Raw genomic sequence first — 18,460 nt, 5'->3', positions numbered from 1 at the left:
TTTGTTGGGACACGGGCAGGGTACCAGTGCGACCACAGGGAAAACCACAGGGAGTAGGTGCAGACTCCCACACACAGACAGTTGCAGATGTCTGCATGGTTTCTCTCTCACGCACAGACATGCTCACATGTACACAGTCTCATACACACACACAGAATCACACAAACATGTACACAGTCACAGATAAAGACAGACAGAATCACACAAACATGTACACAGTCTCATACACACACACAGAATCACACAAACATGTACACAGTCACAGATAAAGACAGACAGAATCACACAAACATGTACACAGTCTCATACACACACACAGAATCACACAAACATGTACACAGTCACAGATAAAGACAGACAGAATCACACAAACATGTACACAGTCTCATACACACACACAGAATCACACAAACATGTACACAGTCTCATACACACACACACAGAATCACACAAACATGTACACAGTCACAGATAAAGACAGACAGAATCACACAAACATGTACACAGTCACAGATAAAGACAGACAGACACACACACACAGATATTAGACAATCAAGCAGACACGGGTAGCCATGGAGATACACTCACCCAGATACAATCACACACACACTCCCAGACACATACACACAGATAGTGACAGATACATGCAGTTTCACAAAATCACACACACACACACACAGACACTTGCACAGACCATGAAACAGACATGTTCACACAGGTAGAGTGACACATACAGAGAGTAACACAAAGTCACAGACACAGAAACTATTGCACACACACTGTCACACATACACACAGCTACACAAAGTCACACACACAGACTATGGCACACACAGATTCACAGAGGTACAGTGACACTTACGTACTGGTACACAAATTCGCACACATACCGAAACAAGGTTTCTTTGTCCCACACACTCAGGCACACAGACACACAGTCACACAGATACAATCTCACACAATCACACTTGCAGTTACACAAAGTCTTATGCACACACAGAAACAGGCTTTCTCAGAGTCACAGGCACAGTGACACGTACATACAGTTACACAAATTCACACAGCACAGAAACGAGATCTTTCTCTCTCCCTCTCCCTCACACACAGAAACGAGATCTTTCTCTCTCCCTCCCTCACACACAGAAACGAGATCTTTCTCTCTCCCTCTCCCTCATACACACAGAAACGAGATCTTTCTCTCTCCCTCTCACACACAGAAACGAGATCTTTCTCTCTCCCTCTCCCTCACACACAGAAACGAGATCTTTCTCTCTCCCTCCCTCACACACAGAAACGAGATCGTTCTCTCTCCCTCCCTCACACACAGAAACGAGATCTTTCTCTCTCCCTCCCTCACACACAGAAACGAGATCTCTCTCCCTCTCCCTCACACACAGAAACGAGATCTTTCTCTCTCCCTCTCCCTCACACACACAGAAACGAGATCTTTCTCTCTCCCTCTCCCTCACAAACAGAAACGAGATCTTTCTCTCTCCCTCTCCTCACACACAGAAACGAGATCTTTCTCTCTCCCTCTCCCTCACACACAGAAACGAGATCTTTCTCTCTCCCTCTCCCTCACACACACAGAAACGAGATCTTTCTCTCTCCCTCTCCCTCACAAACAGAAACGAGATCTTTCTCTCTCCCTCTCCCTCACACACACAGAAACGAGATCTTTCTCTCTCCCTCCCTCACACACAGAAACGAGATCTTTCTCTCTCCCTCTCCCTCACACACAGAAACGAGATCTTTCTCTCTCCTCTCCCTCACACACACAGAAACGAGATCGTTCTCTCTCACACACAGAAACGAGATCTTTCTCTCTCCCTCCCTCACACACAGAAACGAGATCTTTCTCTCTCCCTCTCCCTCACACATAGAAACGAGATCTTTCTCTCTCCCTCTCCCTCACACACAGAAACGAGATCTTTCTCTCTCCCTCTCCCTCACACACAGAAACGAGATCTTTCTCTCTCCCTCTCCCTCACACACAGAAACGAGATCTTTCTCCCTCCCTCCCTCACACACAGAAACGAGATCTTTCTCTCTCCCTCTCCCTCACACACAGAAACGAGATCTTTCTCTCTCCCTCTCACACACAGAAACGAGATCTTTCTCTCTCCCTCTCCCTCACACACACAGAAACGAGATCTTTCTCTCTCCCTCTCCCTCACACAAAGAAACGAGATCTTTCTCTCTCCCTCTCACACACAGAAACGAGATCTTTCTCTCTCCCTCTCCCTCACACACACAGAAACGAGATCTTTCTCTCTCCCTCTCCCTCACACACAGAAACGAGATCGTTCTCTCTCACACACAGAAACGAGATCTTTCTCTCTCCCTCCCTCACACACAGAAACGAGATCTTTCTCTCTCCCTCCCTCACACAGAAACGAGATCTTTCTCTCTCCCTCTCCCTCACACACAGAAACGAGATCTTTCTCTCTCCCTCCCTCACACACAGAAACGAGATCTTTCTCTCTCTCCTCCCTCACACACAGAAACGAGATCGTTCTCTCTCACACACAGAAACGAGATCTTTCTCTCTCCCTCTCCCTCACACACAGAAACGAGATCTTTCTCTCTCCCTCTCACACACAGAAACGAGATCTTTCTCTCTCCCTCCCTCACACACAGAAACGAGATCTTTCTCTCTCCCTCTCCCTCACACACAGAAACGAGATCTTTCTCTCTCCCTCCCTCACACACAGAAACGAGATCTTTCTCTCTCCCTCTCCCTCATACACAGAAACGAGATCTTTCTCTCTCCCTCTCACACACAGAAACGAGATCTTTCTCTCTCCCTCCCTCACACACAGAAACGAGATCTTTCTCTCTCCCTCTCCCTCACAGACAGAAACGAGATCTTTCTCTCTCCCTCTCCCTCACACACAGAAACGAGATCTTTCTCTCCTCTCACACACAGAAACGAGATCTTTCTCTCTCCCTCTCACACACAGAAATGAGATCTTTCTCTCTCCCTCTCCCTCACACACAGAAATGAGATCTTTCTCTCTCCCTCTCCCTCACACACAGAAACGAGATCTTTCTCTCTCCCTCCCTCACACACACAGAAACGAGATCTTTCTCTCTCCCTCTCCCTCACACACAGAAACGAGATCTTTCTCTCTCCCTCTCCCTCACACACAGAAACGAGATCGTTCTCTCTCACACACAGAAACGAGATCTTTCTCTCTCCCTCCCTCACACACAGAAACGAGATCTTTCTCTCTCCCTCTCCCTCACACATAGAAACGAGATCTTTCTCTCTCCCTCTCCCTCACACACAGAAACGAGATCTTTCTCTCTCCCTCCCTCACACACAGAAACGAGATCTTTCTCTCTCCCTCCCTCACACACACAGAAACGAGATCTTTCTCTCTCCCTCTCCCTCACACACAGAAACGAGATCTTTCTCTCTCCCTCTCCCTCACACACACAGAAACGAGATCTTTCTCTCTCCCTCTCCCTCACACACACAGAAACGAGATCTTTCTCTCTCCCTCCCTCACACACAGAAACGAGATCTTTCTCTCTCCCTCTCCCTCACACACAGAAACGAGATCTTTCTCTCTCCCTCCCTCACACACAGAAACGAGATCTTTCTCTCTCCCTCCCTCACACACAGAAACGAGATCTTTCTCTCTCCCTCCCTCACACACAGAAACGAGATCTTTCTCTCTCCCTCTCTCACACACAGAAACGAGATCTTTCTCTCTCCCTCTCCCTCACACACAGAAACGAGATCTTTCTCTCTCCCTCTCACACAGAGAAACGAGATCTTTCTCTCTCCCTCTCCCTCACACACAGAAACGAGATCTTTCTCTCTCCCTCCCTCACACACACAGAAACGAGATCTTTCTCTCTCCCTCCCTCACACACAGAAACGAGATCTTTCTCTCTCCCTCCTCACACACAGAAACAAGATCTTTCTCTCCCTCACACACACACAGAAACGAGATCTTTCTCTCCCTCACACACAGAACGAGATCTTTCTCTCCCTCTCACACACAGAAACGAGATCTCTCTCTCCCTCTCCCTCACACACAGAAACGAGATCTTTCTCTCTCCCTCTCACACACAGAAACGAGATCTTTCTCTCTCCCTCTCCCTCACACACAGAAACGAGATCTTTCTCTCTCCCTCTCCCTCACGACACAGAAACGAGATCTTTCTCTCTCCCTCCCTCACACACACAGAAACGAGATCTTTCTCTCTCCCTCTCCCTCACACACAGAAACGAGATCTTTCTCTCTCCCTCTCCCTCACACACAGAAACGAGATCTTTCTCTCTCCCTCCCTCACACACAGAAACGAGATCTTTCTCTCTCCCTCTCCTCACACACAGAAACGAGATCGTTCTCTCTCACACACAGAAACGAGATCTTTCTCTCTCCCTCCCTCACACACAGAAACGAGATCTTTCTCTCTCCCTCTCCTCACACACAGAAACGAGATCTTTCTCTCTCCCTCTCCCTCACACACAGAAACGAGATCTTTCTCTCCCTCTCACACACAGAAACGAGATCTTTCTCTCCCTCTCACACACAGAAACGAGATCTCTCTCTCCTCTCCCTCACACACAGAAACGAGATCTTTCTCTCTCCCTCTCACACACAGAAACGAGATCTTTCTCTCTCCCTCTCCCTCACACACAGAAACGAGATCTTTCTCTCTCCCTCTCCCTCACACACAGAAACGAGATCTTCTCTCTCCCTCCCTCACACACACAGAAACGAGATCTTTCTCTCTCCTCTCCTCACACACAGAAACGAGATCTTTCTCTCTCCCTCTCCCTCACACACAGAAACGAGATCTTTCTCTCTCCCTCCCTCACACACAGAAACGAGATCTTTCTCTCTCCCTCTCCCTCACACACAGAAACGAGATCGTTCTCTCTCACACACAGAAACGAGATCTTTCTCTCTCCCTCCCTCACACACAGAAACGAGATCTTTCTCTCTCCCTCTCCCTCACACACAGAAACGAGATCTTTCTCTCTCCCTCTCCCTCACACACAGAAACGAGATCGTTCTCTCTCACACACAGAAACGAGATCTTTCTCTCTCCCTCCCTCACACACAGAAACGAGATCTTTCTCTCTCCCTCCCTCACACACAGAAACGAGATCGTTCTCTCTCACACACAGAAACGAGATCTTCTCTCTCCCTCTCACACACAGAAGCGAGATCTTTCTCTCTCCCTCCCTCACACACAGAAACGAGATCTTTCTCTCTCCCTCTCCCTCACACACAGAAACGAGATCTTTCACTCTCCCTCCCTCACACACAGAAACGAGATCTTTCTCTCTCCCTCTCCCTCACACACAGAAACGAGATCTTTCTCTCTCCCTCTCACACACAGAAACGAGATCTTTCTCTCTCCCTCTCCCTCACACACAGAAACGAGATCTTTCTCTCTCCCTCTCCCTCACACACAGAAACGAGATCTTTCCCTCTCCCTCTCCCTCACACACAGAAACGAGATCTTTCTCTCTCCCTCTCCCTCACACACAGAAACGAGATCTTTCTCTCTCCCTCCCTCACACACAGAAACGAGATCTTTCTCTCTCCCTCTCCCTCACACACAGAAACGAGATCGTTCTCTCTCACACACAGAAACGAGATCTTTCTCACTCCCTCTCCTCACACACAGAAACGAGATCTTTCTCTCTCCCTCTCCCTCACACACAGAAACGAGATCTTTCTCTCTCCCTCTCCCTCACACACAGAAACGAGATCTTTCTCTCTCCCTCCCTCACACACAGAAACGAGATCTTTCTCTCTCCCTCTCCCTCACACACAGAAACGAGATCTTTCTCTCTCCCTCCCTCACACACAGAAACGAGATCTTTCTCTCTCCCTCTCCCTCACACACAGAAACGAGATCTTCCTCTCTCCCTCTCCCTCACACACAGAAACGAGATCTTTCTCTCTCCCTCTCCCTCACACACAGAAACGAGATCTTTCTCTCTCCCTCCCTCACACACAGAAACGAGATCTTTCTCTCTCCCTCTCCCTCACACACAGAAACGAGATCTTTCTCTCTCCCTCTCCCTCACACACAGAAACGAGATCGTTCTCTCTCACACACAGAAACGAGATCTTTCTCTCTCCCTCCCTCACACACAGAAACGAGATCTTTCTCTCTCCCTCCCTCACACACAGAAACGAGATCGTTCTCTCTCACACACAGAAACGAGATCTTTCTCTCTCCCTCCCTCACACACAGAAACGAGATCTTTCTCTCTCCCTCTCCCTCACACACAGAAACGAGATCGTTCTCTCTCACACACAGAAACGAGATCTTTCTCTCTCCCTCTCCCTCACACAGAAACGAGATCTTTCTCTCTCCCTCCCTCACACACAGAAACGAGATCGTTCTCTCTCCTCTCCCTCACACACAGAAACGAGATCTTTCTCTCTCCCTCTCCCTCACACACAGAAACGAGATCTTTCTCTCTCACACACAGAAACGAGATCGTTCTCTCTCACACACAGAAACGAGATCTTTCTCTCTCCCTCTCCCTCACACACAGAAACGTGATCTTTCTCTCTCCCTCCTCACACAGAAACGAGATCTTTCTCTCTCCCTCTCCCTCACACACAGAAACGAGATCGTTCTCTCTCACACACAGAAACGAGATCTTTCTCTCTCCCTCTCCCTCACACACAGAAACGAGATCTTTCTCTCTCCCTCTCACACACAGAAATGAGATCTTTCTCTCTCCCTCTCCCTCACACACAGAAATGAGATCTTTCTCTCTCCCTCTCCCTCACACACAGAAACGAGTTCTTTCTCTCCCTCTCACACACAGAAACGAGATCTTTCTCTCTCCCTCTCCCTCACACACAGAAACGAGATCTTTCTCTCTCCCTCTCCCTCACACACAGAAACGAGATCTTTCTCTCTCCCTCTCCCTCACACACAGAAACGAGATCTTTCTCTCTCCCTCTCCCTCACACACAGAAACGAGATCTTTCTCTCTCCCTCCCTCACACACAGAAACGAGATCTTTCTCTCTCCCTCTCCCTCACACACAGAAACGAGATCGTTCTCTCTCACACACAGAAACGAGATCTTTCTCACTCCCTCTCCCTCACACACAGAAACGAGATCTTTCTCTCTCCCTCTCCCTCACACACAGAAACGAGATCTTTCTCTCTCCCTCCCTCACACACAGAAACGAGATCTTTCTCTCTCCCTCTCCCTCACACACAGAAACGAGATCGTTCTCTCTCACACACAGAAACGAGATCTTTCTCTCTCCCTCCCTCACACACAGAAACGAGATCTTTCTCTCTCCCTCTCCCTCACACACAGAAACGAGATCTTTCTCTCTCCTCTCCCTCACACACAGAAACGAGATCTTTCTCTCCCTCTCACACACAGAAACGAGATCTTTCTCTCCCTCTCACACACAGAAACGAGATCTCTCTCTCCCTCTCCCTCACACACAGAAACGAGATCTTTCTCTCTCCCTCTCACACACAGAAACGAGATCTTCTCTCTCCCTCTCCCTCACACACAGAAACGAGATCTTTCTCTCTCCCTCTCCCCTCACACACAGAAACGAGATCTTTCTCTCTCCCTCCCTCACACACACAGAAACGAGATCTTTCTCTCTCCCTCTCCTCACACACAGAAACGAGATCTTTCTCTCTCCCTCTCCCTCACACACAGAAACGAGATCTTTCTCTCTCCCTCCCTCACACACAGAAACGAGATCTTTCTCTCTCCCTCTCCCTCACACACAGAAACGAGATCGTTCTCTCTCACACACAGAAACGAGATCTTTCTCTCTCCCTCCCTCACACACAGAAACGAGATCTTTCTCTCTCCCTCTCCCTCACACACAGAAACGAGATCTTTCTCTCTCCCTCTCCCTCACACACAGAAACGAGATCGTTCTCTCTCACACACAGAAACGAGATCTTTCTCTCTCCCTCCCTCACACACAGAAACGAGATCTTTCTCTCTCCTCCCTCACACACAGAAACGAGATCGTTCTCTCTCACACACAGAAACGAGATCTTTCTCTCTCCCTCTCACACACAGAAGCGAGATCTTTCTCTCTCCCTCCTCACACACAGAAACGAGATCTTTCTCTCTCCCTCTCCCTCACACACAGAAACGAGATCTTTCTCTCTCCCTCCCTCACACACAGAAACGAGATCTTTCTCTCTCCCTCTCCCTCACACACAGAAACGAGATCTTTCTCTCTCCCTCTCACACACAGAAACGAGATCTTTCTCTCTCCCTCTCCCTCACACACAGAAACGAGATCTTTCTCTCAATCTCCCTCTCCCTCACACACAGAAACGAGATCTTTCTCTCTCCCTCTCCCTCACACACAGAAACGAGATCTTTCTCTCTCCCTCTCCCTCACACACAGAAACGAGATCTTTCTCTCTCCCCTCCCTCACACACAGAAACGAGATCTTTCTCTCTCCCTCTCCCTCTCACACACAGAAACGAGATCGTTCTCTCTCACACACAGAAACGAGATCTTTCTCACTCCCTCTCCCTCACACACAGAACGAGATCTTTCTCTCTCCCTCTCCCTCACACACAGAAACGAGATCTTTCTCTCTCCCTCTCCCTCACACACAGAAACGAGATCTTTCTCTCTCCCTCCCTCACACACAGAAACGAGATCTTTCTCTCTCCCTCTCCCTCACACACAGAAACGAGATCTTTCTCTCTCCCTCCCTCACACACAGAAACGAGATCTTTCTCTCTCCCTCTCCCTCACACACAGAAACGAGATCTTCCTCTCTCCCTCTCCCTCACACACAGAAACGAGATCTTTCTCTCTCCCTCTCCCTCACACACAGAAACGAGATCTTTCTCTCTCCCTCCCTCACACACAGAAACGAGATCTTTCTCTCTCCCTCTCCCTCACACACAGAAACGAGATCTTTCTCTCTCCCTCTCCCTCACACACAGAAACGAGATCGTTCTCTCTCACACACAGAAACGAGATCTTTCTCTCTCCCTCCCTCACACACAGAAACGAGATCTTTCTCTCTCCCTCCCTCACACACAGAAACGAGATCGTTCTCTCTCACACACAGAAACGAGATCTTTCTCTCTCCCTCCCTCACACACAGAAACGAGATCTTTCTCTCTCCCTCTCCCTCACACACAGAAACGAGATCGTTCTCTCTCACACACAGAAACGAGATCTTTCTCTCTCCCTCTCCCTCACACACAGAAACGAGATCTTTCTCTCTCCCTCCCTCACACACAGAAACGAGATCGTTCTCTCTCACACACAGAAACGTGATCTTTCTCTCTCCCTCCCTCACACAGAAACGAGATCTTTCTCTCTCCCTCTCCCTCACACACAGAAACGAGATCGTTCTCTCTCACACACAGAAACGAGATCTTTCTCTCTCCCTCTCCCTCACACACAGAAACGAGATCTTTCTCTCTCCCTCTCACACACAGAAATGAGATCTTTCTCTCTCCCTCTCCCTCACACACAGAAATGAGATCTTTCTCTCTCCCTCTCCCTCACACACAGAAACGAGATCTTTCTCTCTCCCTCCCTCACACACACAGAAACGAGATCTTTCTCTCTCCCTCTCCCTCACACACAGAAACGAGATCTTTCTCTCTCCCTCTCCCTCACACACAGAAACGAGATCGTTCTCTCTCACACACAGAAACGAGATCTTTCTCTCTCCCTCCCTCACACACACAGAAACGAGATCTTTCTCTCTCCCTCCTCACACACAGAAATGAGATCTTTCTCTCTCCCTCTCCCTCTCACACAAAAACGAGATCATTCTCTCTCCCTCTCCCTCACACACAGAATCGAGATCTTTCTCTCTCCCTCCCTCACACACACAGAAACGAGATCTTTCTCTCTCCCTCACACACAGAAACGAGATCTTTCTCTCCCTCACACACAGAAACGAGTTCTTTCTCTCCCTCTCACACACAGAAACGAGATCTTTCTCTCTCCCTCTCCCTCACACACAGAAACGAGTTCTTTCTCTCCCTCTCACACACAGAAACGAGATCTTTCTCTCTCCCTCTCCCTCACACACAGAAACGAGATCTCTCTCTCTCCCTCTCACACACAGAAACGAGATCTTTCTCTCTCCCTCTCCCTCACACACAGAAACGAGATCTTTCTCTCTCCCTCTCCCTCACACACAGAAACGAGATCTTTCTCTCTCCCTCCCTCACACACACAGAAACGAGATCTTTCTCTCTCCCCTCTCCCTCACACACAGAAACGAGATCTTTCTCTCTCCCTCCCTCACACACAGAAACGAGATCTTTCTCTCTCCCTCCCTCACACACAGAAACGAGATCTTTCTCTCCCTCACACACACACAGAAACGAGATCTTTCTCTCCCTCACACACACAGAAACGAGATCTTTCTCTCCCTCACACACAGAAACGAGATCTTTCTCTCTCTCTCTCCCCCCCCCCCCCCCACTGGCGGACAGGACTGAACCAGGAAGGGGTGGGGTCTCTGCGCTGTTCAGCCGCACCTGCTCCAGCTGCTGCTTCAACATCTGGATCTCGGACAAGCTGAGCTCGCTGAAGAGGTCAGGAGCGGGGGCGGAGCGGGCGGGCCCCGGGCTCTCGCCGTTGGCCTGGCCGGGGCTGCTCTGGAAGCCGCTGTCCTGCCCGTCCGAAGCGGCGCTGTGGTCGAGCCGCAGCCCGCTGCATTCCAGTAGCTGTCCGCCGCCGCCGCTCAGCGCCACCAGCTCCGCCCGCAGAGCCGCCTTCTGCTCGCGCTCGGCCCGCAGGCTCTCCAGCCCCTCCTCCAGCTGCCGCTCCACGATGGCCCTCAGCCTGGCCGCCTCCTCCAGCTGCCCCTGCAGCGTCTCGACATCCTCCTCCCGTTGTCTCAGCTCGTGCTTCAGCCCCTCAAACTCCACCTGGAAGGGCAGGGGAGTGTCAGAGAAGAGTTCAGTCATGGAAAGGCTCTTCGCCCCTCTCCCCACAGCCCATCCCCGGTGGTCACTGATTCTGTCCTAAAATTCCAACAGCTTTCCACAAAAGTTTTACAGTATCCCAAAGTTTACAACAAACTTTTCCCAGAAGTTTTCCCAATAGTTTCCTTGGTCTCCCAAGTTTTCATTGAAGTTTCTCCAATCTACAAACTTTTCCCAGAAGCATCTCCAGTTTCCAAAGTGTCTCCAAACCTCCCCACCCCGCTGACTGCAGTCACTCCTCCCAGTACAGAGACTTCTGCTCCGACCCACATGTGGTCATCTTCACTCGCCCTCCCACATACCGACAATCACCCCTGTACGCACCTAAAACAGACAAATCGGGCCACTTGGCCCATCAAGACTGCTCTCCCACTCAGTCTCGGCTGTTTTCTTTCTCACCCCATTCTCCTGCTTTCTCTCTGTAACCTTTCAATCAAAAGCCTATTGATCTCCACCTTAAGTACTCCCAATGACTTGGCCTCCACGGCCGCTAGTGGCAATCTATTCCACAGATCTGCTTCTCTCTGGCTAAAGAAATTAATCCTCGTGTCCGTTCTAAAAGGACATCCTCGTATTCTGAGGCTGTGCCCTCTGCTCCTCGGCACCCCCACAACATCCACTTTATCCAAGCCTTCCAATATTCAGTAGGTTTCAGTGAGATCTCCTCTCATTCTAAACTCCAACAAGTACAGGTCCAGAGTCACCAAACACTCTCACACATTAACCAATAATCTGATCCATTGTCCCATGTCTGGAAGTAGGCTGTAGGGAATAGAGGAGGGGATGGGTTGGAGCAGGGCATAGGACGTCCCACCTGATTCTCCCGGAGCGTGGAGACCAGCTTCTGCAAGGAGATGTTCTCTTCCTCCAGCTCGGTGCAGTCCTGAAGCTGTTGGCTCTCCCGCACCTTGGACTCCTTGATCTCCTCCCGCAGCTGACACCTCTCCAGCTCCAAGCTCTCGCATTGCTGGACCGTCAAGGGGTGGGGACGGGGCAGAAGAATGCACAGGGTTAACAATGGTTTTCCTGGAGAGGATGCAGAAGAGGTTCACCAGGACATTGCCTGGATTTGACAAATTGCCACACGTGAGGCTGCATACCAATGGCATTACGGGAAAGTTACTGCATGGTTAGAGCATTGGCTGATTGGTAGGAGGCAGCAAGTGGGAACTAAAGGATCCTTCACACAACACACACAAAATGCTGGTGGAACACAGCAGGCCAGGCAGCATCTATAGGAAGAAGCGCTGTCGACGTTTCAGGCCGAGACCCTTCGTCAGGACTAAAAAGGAGAGATAGGAGAGATACTAAGAGATTTGAAAGTAGTGGGGGGAGGGGGAAATGCGAAATTATAGGAGAAGACCGGAGGGAGTGGGATGAAGCTGAGAGCTGTAAAGGTGATTGGCGAAAGTGATACAGAGCCGGAGAAGGGAAAGGATCATGGGACGGGAGGCCTCGGGAGAAAGAAAGGGGGGAGGGGGAGAACAGGAAGGGTGATGGGCAGAGAGAGAAAAAAAAACAATCAACTAAATATATCAGGGATGGGGTAAGAAGGGGAGGAGGGGCATTAACAGAAGTTAGAGAAGTCAATGTTCATGCCATCAGGTTGGAGGCTGCCCAGCCGGTATATAAGGTGTTGTTCCTCCAACCTGAGTTTGGATTCATTTTGACAATGGAGGAGGCCATGGATAGACATATCAGAATGGGAATGGGACGTGGAATTAAAATGTGTGGCCACCAGGAGATCCTGCTTTCTCTGGCGGACCGAGCGTAGGTGTTCAGCGAAACGGTTTCCCAGTCTGAGTCGGGTCTCACCAATGTATAAAAGGCCACACCGGGAGCACCGGATGCAGTATACCACACCGGCTGACTCACAGGTGAAGTGTCGCCTCACCTGGAAGGACTGTCTGGGGCCCTGAATGGTGGTGAGGGAGGAAGTGTAAGGGCAGGTGTAGCACTTGTTCCGCTTACAAGGATAAGTGCCAGGAGGGAGATCGGTGGGAAGGGATGGGGGGAACAAATGGACAAGGGAGTCGCGTAGGGAGCGATCCCTGCGGAAAGCAGAAAGAGGGGGAGGGAAAGATGTGCTTGGTGGTGGGATCCCATTGGAGGTGGCGGAAGTTACGGAGAATTATACGTTGGACCTGGAGGCTGGTGGGGTGGTAGGTGAGGACAAGGGGAACCCTATCCCGAGTGGGGTAGCGGGCGGATGGGGTGAGGGCAGATGTGCGGGAAATGGGAGAGATGCGTTTGAGAGCAGAGTTGATGGTGGAAGAAGGGAAGCCCCTTTGTTTAAAAAAGGAAGACATCTCCTTCGTCCTGGAATGAAAATCCTCATCCTGAGAGCAGATGTGGTGGAGACAGAGGAATTGCGAGAAGTGGGTGGCATTTTTGCAAGAGACAGGGTGGGAAGAGGAATAGTCCAGGTAGCTGTGAGACTCTGTAGGGTCATAGTAGATATCAGTAGATAAGCCGTCTCCAGAGATGGAGACAGAAAGATCAAGAAAGGGGAGGGAGGTGTCGGAAATGAACCAGGTAAATTTGAGGGCAGGGTGAAAGTTGGAGGCAAAGTAATGAAGTCGACGAACTCAGCATACGTGCAGGAGGCAGTGCCAATGCAGTCGTCGATGTAGCGAAGGAAAAGCGGGGGTCGGATACCCGGATAGAGTTGGAACATGGACTGTTCCACAAAGCCAACAAATAGGCAGGCATAACTGGGACCCATATGGGTGCCCATGGCTACACCCTTGGTTTGGAGGAAGTGGGAGGAGCCAAAGGAGAAATTATTGAGAGTAAGAACTAATCCCGATGGATGGAAGAGAGTGGTGGTAGAGGGGAATTGGTTAGGTCTGGAATCCAAAAAGAAGCGGAGAGCTTAGAGACCATCCGGGTGGGGGATGGAGGTATATAGAGATCCTTTTCTGGTTAGGTGCCAGTGACTAGAGCTGTTCCACAGGGGTCGGTGTTTGGACAGCTTCTTGTTATGTTGTATATCAATGATTTAGATGATGGAATAGATGAATTTGTTGACAAGTTTGCAGACGTTATGAAGATTGGTGGAGGGCAGATGGTGTTGAGGAAATCGGTAGGCTGCAGACGGACTTTGACTGATTAGGAGAATGGGCAAGAGAGGGGCAAATGAAACACAATATTGGGAAATGCATGGTCATGCACTTTGGTAGTAGAGATCGATGTGCAGACTATTTTCTAAATGTGGAGAAAAATCAAAAAATTTGAGATGCAAAGGGACTTGCATAGGACACTCTAAAGGTTAACTTCCAGGCTGAGTCAGTGACTAGGAAGACCAGTGCAATGTCAGTGTTCATTTCAAGAGATCTCAAATTCAAGAGCAGGGGTGCAATGCTCAGGCGGGGCCTCACCTTCAGCATTGAACAATTCTGGGTTCATTTAGGAAGTGCTGGCATTGGAGAGGGATCGGAGGAGGTTCACAAGGATGATTCCGGGAATGAAAGGGTTATCATACGAAGAACATTTGACGACTCTGGGTCTGTACTCGCTGGAATTTAGAAGGATGGGAGGTGAAATTTCATTGAAACCTTTCGAATGTGTTCAGAGCCCTAGACAGAGTAGATGAGTAAAGGATGTTTCGCATGGTGGGGGAGTTTAGGACAAGAGGGCACAGCCTCAGGATTGAGGGGCATCCATTTAAAACAGAGATGCGGAGACATTTCTTCAGCCAGAGGGTGGCGAATTTGTGGAATTTATTACCACAGGCAGCTGTGGAGGCCAGGTCGTTGGGTGTATTTAAAGCAGAGCTTGATCTGTCCTTGTTTGGACACGGCATCAAAGGTTACGGGGAGAAGGCTGGGACGTGGAGCTGAGGAGTGGGAGTAAAGGATCAACCATGATCGAATGGCAGAGCAGACTCAATGGGCCAAATGGCCTAATCCTGTGCCTATGCCTTAAGGTCTCATGATTAGAGAGTACGAGCTTTCAGGAGAGCTTGGACAAGCCTGGGCTGTTCTCCCTGGAGTGGCGGAGGTGGACAGGAAATCTGATGGAGGTCTATAACATTACAAGCGGAGAAAAAGAAGAGAGAATATTTTTCGCCAAGGTTGGGAATACATAGATTGAGAACGGGCTGGAGATGAACGGGGTCCAAGTCCATCGTTCCCTGTAAGTTAGAAACGTGGGTCGGCGCATCGTGTACCAGAGTTGGGAAGTCACGTGTAAGACATCAGTGAGGTTATGTCTGGAGTGTTGAATTCCGTTCTGGTCGCCCTGTTACGGGAAGGGTGTGGAGGCCTTGGAGTTGGTGCGGAGGGGGTTGACCAGCACGCTGCTTGGATTAGAGATGAAGGGGTTCTCCAGTTCGGATCACCCTGGAACAGGAAGGAAGTGGCGGATTTCAAGAGGGTGGAGAAGAGATTCACCAGGATGCTGCCTGGATTAGACAGTGTGATCTACAAGGAGAATTTGGACAAACTTGGGTTGTTTTCTCTGGAGCAGCAGAGGCTGGGGGAGCGGGCGCAGGGGAGGGAGACCTGATAGAGGTTTATAAAACTAGAATCTACACATTCAAACTGAAAGGGACCTCAGGGGCAAGATTATCACACAGGGGGTGGTGGGTATATGAAGAGGAAGTGGTAGAGGTGGTTAAAATTACAAGACATTTTACAAGGATGTTACCAGCACTCGAGGGACTCAGACTGAGAGAGAGTTTGGACAGGTTAGGACTTCATTTCTTGGAACATAGGAGACTGAGGGGGTGATCTTACAGAGATGTATAAAACCACGAGGGGTATAGACAGGGTGAACGCACACAGTCCTTCCTCCCCAGAGTTTGGGGAATCAAGAACCGGGGGGCACAGGTTTAGGGAGATTTTTAATAGGCACCTGAGGGGCAACTTTATCACCCAGAAGGTGGTCCGTATATGGGATGAGCTGCCAGAGGAAGTGCTTAAGGCAGGTAGATGAACGGTATTTGAACGACACTTGGACAGGAAAGGCGTAGAGCAGCAGTTCCCAACTTTTTTGATGCCATGGGTCAATACCTTTAACTAAGGGTTCCATGGGGGAACTCGGAGCAAATCTGGGTAAATAGCATCTCACTTGGATGGGAGTCTCGGTCAGCAGGCACCAGATGGGCCAAAAGGCCTGTTTCTGCACTGTGTGACTCAGTAAATCAAAGTGTTATATATCATTCCTCACTGAGAAACTTACTGCCCGGTGTTATTGATCTTAAATGATAATTATATATAATTATGACATTGAAAATTATATTTTAAATCTTATTTTATTCATTTAGAGATAGAGCGGGGATCCTTCTGGCCCTTCGAGCTGCGCTTCCCAGCAATCCCACGATTTAAGCCTAATCACAGGACAATTTACAATGACCAATTAACCTGCTAACACGGTACGGCTTTGGACTGTGGGGGGAAACCGGGGCTCCTGGAGGAAGCCCACGCGGTCACAGACAGACTCGTTACGGGGGAACTCTGAACTCCGATGCCCCGAGCTGTAATTGCGTCACGCTAATTGCTACACAACTGTGGAGCACATTAGGGCCCTCGCGCAACATCCTCGAACAATTTTACGTTCCAAATATAACACATTTGTCTTTCTGCTCGAGAGTGTAAGGCAGTCGCAGGGACCGTGGATAATCACAGATCTCCGTGGTTTTAGCTGCTGCTTATTGCTGGCAGTGGAGAGAGAGACCGGGGACCAGAGAAGGGATGTGTGGATGTGTGAGGATGAAGGGTCAGTGAGGAGGGTGCCCCACTGCAGGGGAGAGGCTTGTGGATCGTGACTGCCTCCCTATCTTGATTCTCTGTGTTGCCCTCCCCTCCCTCTTTCTGTGGCATGCCCGATCTCCCAGCCCAGGGAGACCAGCAGAGGGCAGCAGGGATCCTCGTAGCTGAGCAGGATGTGGGCTGGGTGTCCGTTTGCGAATCTCACCTCTCCAGGAATCTGGGGAACAGGGTGGGGGCAGAAACAGAGAGGGAGGGTGTTTTGTGGATGAGGTGGAGACTGACAATGAGGGAGACAGAGGGAGTGAGGAGCATGAAGGTGCTGATGAGGGGGTTCAGGGACAAGGAGGAAGCAGGGAGGAGGATGGGTGTTTGAGGATGAGGAGGGAGGATGATGGGGGTTGGGGATTAGGAGGGAGGAGGGAGATATGGGTATGAGGAGGGAGGAAAATGGGGATTCAGGGACTAGGAGGGAGGAGGGAAGTGGATGAGGATTCGAGGATGAAGACGAGGTGAAAGGAGGATTGGGATTGAGTTTGAGGATAAGAAGGGAGGATAGGGGTTTGAGGACGAGGAGGGAGATGAGTGTTTGAGGACAAGGAGGATGGGGATTTGAGGACAGGTAGGGAGGAAGGAAGAGGATGGGATTTTGGGAGTTTGAAGGAAGAAGATGGATGTTCGGGGTTTTGGGGGTGTTTGGGGGTGAGATGGACGCTTGGGGACGGGGGGTTGGGGGCGAGACAGACGATCAGAACTGGAGGGGTGGAGGAGATGGATGATCGGAGATGAGGGGGAGGAGATGGACATTTGGGGATGGGGGTTTGTGGGTAAGATGGACATTTAGGGGTAGGTGGGTTTGGGGGCAAGATGGACGTTCGGGGACGGAGAGAGGGAGATGGAGGTTCAGGGACAAGGGAGCTACAGCGATGAGAAGCTCTTCCCCTATCCGCAGTACCTTGCTGAGTTCCTGCAGCTGGGCCGTGAGCCTCTCGCCCTCGGCTGTGGCATTAACCAGCGCCTGCCGAGCCTGCCGGGACTCGGCCGTCAGCTCCCCCACACGCGCTTCTGTCACAGCCTCCCGGCGGGCTGCTTCTCGCAGCAGAACCTCCTCCCGCGTCTCCCCATCCGCTGCCACCTTCCTCTGCTGGCTGCAGGCTTCTGCAAATGCCTGTGGGGGAGGGAAACATGGGGGGGTTAGAAGGTAAGTTTGGACAATGAGGAGGGGGTCAACAGCCAAATCAGACACAACCCCTGCTCGATCCGCAAGCACCTGTGTCAGACCCCAAACTCCAACATCAATTATTGGAACCCCACCCTTCCTGCCACAGTCTCTGTCTCCCCCTCCCAACCCTGTTATCACAATTACCGAATACAAAAGCAGGCCCTTCATGGTCAATGCCATCCAGTAGCATTTGATCCATATCCCTCTAAACCTGTCCAAGTGTCTTTTAAGTGTTATTTGTGTACATGCCTCAGCCACTTCCTCTGCCAGCTCGCTCCACATAGAGACTACCCTCTGGATGAAAAAGTTGTCACTACTAAATCTCTCCCCTCTCACCTTAAAGCTGTGCTCTCTGGTTCTTCATTGCTCAGCTGTGGGGAAAAGGCTGTGTACATCCACCCTCATGATTTTATACACATTTCTAAGGTCATCCCTCAGTCTCCTACACACCAAGGAATAAAGTCCCAATCTGTTCACCCTCTCTCCATACCTAACACCTCTGACAACATCCTTGTAAATCTCCTCTGCACGCTTTCCAATTTAATCCTCAACAGAGAGTGTG

General features: G+C 50.1%; 1 protein-coding gene across 1 annotated transcript in view; it reads right to left on the bottom strand.

Annotated features, from left to right (window-relative positions):
• Positions 1 to 18,460, bottom strand: part of LOC132380701 (protein bicaudal D homolog 2-like) — a 54,628-nt gene that overhangs the window by 801 nt on the left and 35,367 nt on the right. Inside the window, exons 2-4 of the mRNA XM_059949688.1 lie at positions 17,632 to 17,844; positions 11,780 to 11,932; positions 10,516 to 10,908 (exon numbers count right to left, since the gene is read on the bottom strand). Coding sequence (XP_059805671.1) covers positions 10,516 to 10,908; positions 11,780 to 11,932; positions 17,632 to 17,844 — 759 coding nt within the window. The remainder of the gene's footprint in view (positions 1 to 10,515; positions 10,909 to 11,779; positions 11,933 to 17,631; positions 17,845 to 18,460) is intronic.

This window comes from Hypanus sabinus, chromosome 24 (genome assembly GCF_030144855.1).
Source record: "Hypanus sabinus isolate sHypSab1 chromosome 24, sHypSab1.hap1, whole genome shotgun sequence".
Taxonomy (NCBI): Eukaryota; Metazoa; Chordata; class Chondrichthyes; order Myliobatiformes; family Dasyatidae; genus Hypanus; species Hypanus sabinus.
This window is presented reverse-complemented; position numbering and strand designations above follow the sequence as displayed.